At 58.3% G+C, this 5,666-nt stretch overlaps 1 protein-coding gene across 2 annotated transcripts in view; it reads left to right on the top strand.

Annotated features, from left to right (window-relative positions):
- Positions 1 to 5,666, top strand: part of FUK (fucokinase) — a 29,956-nt gene that overhangs the window by 12,310 nt on the left and 11,980 nt on the right. For both annotated transcript variants that reach the window (XM_011962164.1, XM_011962172.1), the window contains 9 exons: positions 546 to 671; positions 1,285 to 1,357; positions 1,778 to 1,875; positions 2,266 to 2,346; positions 3,225 to 3,344; positions 3,525 to 3,696; positions 4,362 to 4,474; positions 5,011 to 5,112; positions 5,222 to 5,392. In XM_011962164.1, coding sequence (XP_011817554.1) covers positions 546 to 671; positions 1,285 to 1,357; positions 1,778 to 1,875; positions 2,266 to 2,346; positions 3,225 to 3,344; positions 3,525 to 3,696; positions 4,362 to 4,474; positions 5,011 to 5,112; positions 5,222 to 5,392 — 1,056 coding nt within the window. The remainder of the gene's footprint in view (positions 1 to 545; positions 672 to 1,284; positions 1,358 to 1,777; positions 1,876 to 2,265; positions 2,347 to 3,224; positions 3,345 to 3,524; positions 3,697 to 4,361; positions 4,475 to 5,010; positions 5,113 to 5,221; positions 5,393 to 5,666) is intronic.

Below are 5,666 nucleotides of genomic sequence, written 5' to 3'. Positions count from 1 at the left end.
TGGGGAAGTCACTTAACCCTTTCTAGGCCTCAGTTTCCTCCTGACGTGGATACGAACATTCTGAGACACTGCATGTAAATGCTTAAAACAGGGCCTGGTGGCCGGGCACGGTGGCTCATGCCTGTAATCCCAGCAATTTGGGAGGCCAAGGTGGGCAGATCACTTGAGGTCAGGAGTTTGAGACCAGCCTAACCAACATGGTGAAACCCCATCTCTACTAAAAATACAAAAATTATCCAGATGTGGTAGTACACGCCTGTAGTCCCAGCTACTTGGGAGGCTGAGGTGGGAGAATTGCTTGAACCCGGGAGGTGGAGCTTGCAGTGAGCCAAGATCGTGCCACTGCACTCCAGCCTGGGCAACAGAGCAAGACTTCATCTAAAAAATTGCAGTGCAGTGCCTAATATAAAAATATATTGTAGGACGAAGTATCAAGAGAACATTTTTTATCAGCCCTGCACTGGATGGCTTTCTGCCTGCAAAGCTGATGAGGTGGCCTTGGGCTGTCTGCACCAGGGCTTCCTCACCAGTCCCCCCACTCCCAGGGTCGAGATTTCCCCTTTGATGACTGTGGCAGGGCCTTCACCTGCCTCCCCATGGAGAACTCCGAGGCCCCGGTGGAAGCCTTGGTGTGCAACCTGGACTGCCTGCTGGACATCATGACCTATCGGGTGAGGCTGGGTGGTGACCCGTGGTGCCTTGTCTCAGGTAGAGCCACTTCCCTCCCACTGTTCCCCAGCTATGATCTATGCTGGCTCAGCTGGGGGGCCCCAGTAGGAATGGTTTTGAGGGTGCCTAGTGTTAGAGCTTCAAGCAGTTAGTTGTGTCTGGGAGCGGTGGCTCATGCCTGTAATTTCAGCACTTTCAGAGGCCAGGGTGGGAGGATCGCTTGAGGCCAAGAGTTCATGACCAGCCTGGGCAACACAGCAAGACCCCCTCTCTACAAAAAAATTGTTTAATAATTACCTGGGCATGGTGGCATGCACTTGTAGTCCCAGCTACTCAAGAGGCTGAGGCAGGAAGATCGCTTGAGCCCAGGAGTTTGAGGCTGCAGTGAGCTATGGTCTCACTACTGCATTCCAGCCTGGGTGACAGAGTAAGACCCTGTCACAGTAACAACAAAAAAGTTAGTCACATGGGAGAAGCTGTAAACCCGGGTCAGCCAGAGGGTGGGGCAGACCAGGTCTTGGAGGCCCCTGTTACTTCAACAGCACAGTATCCTTGAGGGCAGGTGAAGGGCTGGGTCAGGCACCAGCTGTGTTCTGTCTCCTTCCCCTGCTGCAGCTGGGCCCGGGCTCCCCGCCAGGCGTGTGGGTCTGCAGTACCGACATGCTGCTGTCTGTTCCTGTAAATCCCGGTGAGCCTGAGACTACCTGGGACCACCTTCCCTCGTCACAGCCACAGCAAGAAGCCAGCTCTGCATTTCTTTGCCCACCTTGCCTCTGGGCCTGCCCCACTGCCCTGTTAGACGGGAAGCTGGAGGGTGTGGAGAATGAAGTCCGGTGGAGGCAGGGCTTCTCCTGCTGTGCCTCAGTCTGTCTGTCGATAGGATGGACAGAAGCAGCCCTGCCCCTTCTGCCCCACAGGATTCTGCGGAAGAACTTTGGGAGAGGAGGGTTGTCATTTTCCCAGGGGAATGTCCATTTGGCTTGGAAGCTGTATTTCCCTTTTAGAGGCACCTGGGTGCCCCAGCCCTGGGCTCTTGCTTCCTCCTGGCGGGGGACTCCCTGCCTTGGGTCGAGGCCCCTGGGAGCCTCCTGACTGCCCCACCCCACAGGGATCAGCTGGGACAGCTTCCAGGGAGCCAGAGTGATCGCCCTCCCAGGGAGCTTGGCCTACGCTCGGAATCATGGCGTCTACCTCACTGACCCCCAGGTAGTTCCCCTGGGGGCAGTGGAGCCGACTGGGGCAGCCTTCCCCTTGCCACTGGGCAACCTCTCATCCTGGATTTCTTGGCATGCTCCTGAATCCAAGGAGTTTCCTCCATGGCAACGGCGCCAGTGCTCCCTCACTCTCGCCAAAAATACATTTCACACTGACCGCCTGCCCGGTCTCTGTGCCCGGGCTTGGGGCTGCGAAGGTATTTAAAGCCTGTCCTCTGCCATCATGGAGTAGAAATCTCAGGCCTCCTGAGAACGCCAGCAACTGCCAGCCTTGCATCTTCAGCTTTGCTTTGGAGAACGCCCTTGCTGCTACCTGTGGCTGTGGCCTCCTTCCAGATCCCTTCCTGCTCCCTCCCCTGATTCTGTTTCTCCCTGCATATAGGGCCTCGTTTTGGACATTTACTACCAGGGCACTGAGGCAGAGATTCAGCGGTGTGTCAGGCCTGATGGGCGGGTGCCACTGGTATGGCTGCTGGGCTCAGGTTGCGGGGCTTTGGGGACCTTAGGGATTGGGAGGGAGGGTTTGTCTTCCTTTGATTCCTTCTGGAAGCCTCCAGGACAAGCTAGTGCTAGAATCTGAGGACAGGGTAGTCTTGGAATTCAGGGTCTTGTCCTGAACCAGAAAGCCTAGAACCAGGTGGGCACAGTGGCTCACGCCTGTAATCCCAGCACTCAGGAGGCTAAGGCGGGTGGATCAGTTGAGGTCAGGAGTTTGAGACCAGCCTGGACAACATGGTGAAACCTTGTCTCTACTAAAAATACAACAGTTAGCTGAACATGCTGGTGTGTGCCTGTAATCTCAACTACTTGGGAGGTGGAGGCTAGAGAATCACTTGAACCCAGGAGGCAGAGGTTGCAGTGAGCGGAGATCATGCCACTGCATTCCAGCCAGGGTGACAGAGCGAGACTCTGAATCAACCCCCTGCCTGCTGCAAAACAAAACAAAACAAACCTCAAAAGCTCAAACACAAAAAGGAAGCCTAGAACCAGAATGTGAGCAAGTTAAGGAGTGTGACAGGAGGCCTAGAGCCAGACTCCGGGAATGCTTCCAGCATGAGGGGCAAGGATTGGAGAGGCGGGGAAATCTGGGAGTGGGCCACTGTGAGGGTAGAGAGCTGGGTTCGGGAGGAGGCCTGACAGTTGAGGGGGTCCCAGAAGGTGCCTTGGTGGGAGCTGCCCCAAAGAAGCCTGGAGTCTGGGTGCTGGAGTTGTCAGAAGGCGACACTCCCTGCCTGGTGTGGCACTCAGCTTCACGTGGCCTGTCTGCATGTGCCCTCCCTGACTTGTACCAGGGCCTGTTCCAGGGCTCTCCGTCTCTGATCCTTTTGGGGTCCCTTCCAGGTCTCTGGGGTTGTCTTCTTCTCTGTGGAGACTGCCGAGCGCCTCCTAGCCACCCACGTGAGCCCGCCCCTGGATGCCTGCACCTACCTGGGCTTGGACTCTGGAGCCCGGCCTGTTCAGGTGACTGGGGGAGGGCAGCTAGGGGGGGCCTGGCCTGGGGACGAGGCACTGTGTGGCCTCAGGCCAGCCACTTCCCCTCTCCGGGGCAGAGTCTCCGCAGACAGGACGGCCCTGGTTTAGCCTCAGAACTTGGGGGCTAACCCCCTGCCACGCCAATAGCTGTGCTTCCCCTTCCCCCAGCTGTCTCTGTTTTTTGACATTCTGTACTGCATGGCTGAGAACGTGACCAGGGAGGACTTCCTGGTGGGGAGGCCCCCGGAGTTGGGGCAAGGCGATGCGGATGTAGCAGGTTATCTGCAGAGTGCCCGGGCCCAGCTGTGGAGGGAGCTTCGCGATCAGCCCCTTACCATGGGTGGGTACTGCCTCTCAGCTCCCTGGGGTGGGGAGACCATGGGAGTGAGGACCCCAAGAATGGAGCTGCTCACTGCATGCGGGGCCAGGCAGCCTAGCACAGGGACTGGGCAGTTCTCTTATCCTGTGCCAGAGCCCCCCACTGAGCTACCTCCTTCCCCTTCCTGTCTTCCTTCTGTCTCATTCCTAGGCTCTCCCAGCCTGTCCACTTTGTTTTGTTTTTTGAAACGGAGTCTCTCTCTGTCACCCCGGCTAGAGTGAGGTGGCGCGATCTCAGCTTACTGCAACCTCCACCTCCTGGGTTCAAGCGATTCTCCTGCCTTAGCCTCCTGAGCACCTGGGATAATAGCCGTGCATCACCACACCCGGCTAATTTTTGTATTTTTAGTAGAGATGGTGTTTCACCATGTGGGTCAGGCTGGTCTTGAACTCCTGGCCTCAGGTGACCCGCCTGCCTCGGCCTCCCAAAGTGCTGGGATTACAGGTGTGAGCCACCATGCCCAGCCAACCTGTCTGCTTTCTAGCTGTGTGGCTTTGGGCAGGTTCCTGACTCAGTTTCCGCTAACAGGCTCATTGCCACACCTGCCCCCATGTGTCTCTGCTGCTGGGAGGCCAGCCTGAGTCGCAGCAGGCATGGGGTTGGGGTCGGTACTTATGTCTTTACAGCCTATGTCTCCAACGGCAGCTATAGCTACATGACCTCCTCAGCCACTGAGTTCCTGCACAGCCTCGCACGCCCTGGGGCTCCTGGGGCCCAGATTGTGCACTCCCAGGTGGAGGTGAGACCTCCCTGCCCCTCTGGTGCCTGCTGGGTGCCTGGGGTCAGGTGGGATGTGGATTCCCAGGAAGACAATAGCTGGCCTTGGAACAGATGGCCTGAGTGCAGGTGTTACCCCCGGCTTACGCATGAAGTGCTGGAGGCTCAGAGAGGCTAAGTAACTTGCCTAAGGCCACACAGCCAGTAAGTGACCAAGTCAGGATTCTGCATGGAGCTTACCTGATTGAGAAGCTAAAGAAGACCTTTCTTTGGGGTCTGCCTGGGGCGACAGTGGTGGGCCTAGGTCGGTGCTGCTGAGAAAGGGGACAGGTAGGGTTCAGAGGTGGCCCCCAGGGTGGCGGGGTTAGGCGTAGCTGGACAGGTGGGATGGAAATAGGCCTCAGGCTGGGGCCAAGGCAGGTCCAGAGAGGAGTCTAGGGGGCTGCAGGGCAGGGGAGCAGTAGGCCAGGACGCTTCGCCCCCAGATGCTTGGCTTGGGAGGAGAGTTGAAGCAGCCCTGGCCCTCGACCCTCATGCTCTTCCTACCCGGCTGCACAGGAGCAGCAGCTCCTGGCGGCTGGGAGCTCTGTGGTCAGTTGCCTGCTGGAGGGCCCTGTCCGGCTGGGTCCTGGGAGTGTCCTGCAGCACTGCCACCTGCGGGTGAGGCCTGAGCGCGTGGGCATATTGGGGCAAGGGTGCTGGCGTCCCGTGTGTGTTGGGGGGTGCTGGGTGCCTGCCCACCCATGATGTCTGCCCTGTCCCCCGCCAGGGCCCTATTCACATAGGCGCTGGCTGCATGGTGAGTGGCCTGGACATAGCCCACTCCGAGGCCCTGCGCGGCCGGGAGCTGCACGACCTTGTCCTGCAGGGACACCATACGCGGCTACACGGCTCCCCGGGCCACGCCTTCACCCTTGTTGGCCGACTGGACAGTTGGGAGGTAGGCAGTTGTCGTGCATTCCCTCACCCCCATCTTCAGGCTTTGGGGAGCCCCAAGGAGTCCTGGCCCCCACCCCACAGCAGGGTTCTCTGAGCACTGGTCCGTGGGACAGGCTGTGAGGAGGGTGGGATGTAGGAGGAGAGGATGAGGGAGGAGGTAGGATGAGGTTAGGCTGTGAGACCAGCAGAGTCTCCACAGGCTTTCCCCCTCCTTGCATCTGCTCAGCCAGCTGGGCTGGGTGGGGATTTTGGTGTTTTTTTTTTTGTTTTTTTTT

Source organism: Colobus angolensis, unplaced genomic scaffold (assembly GCF_000951035.1).
Source record: "Colobus angolensis palliatus isolate OR3802 unplaced genomic scaffold, Cang.pa_1.0 Scaffold116, whole genome shotgun sequence".
Lineage (NCBI taxonomy): Eukaryota > Metazoa > Chordata > Mammalia > Primates > Cercopithecidae > Colobus > Colobus angolensis.
This window is presented reverse-complemented; position numbering and strand designations above follow the sequence as displayed.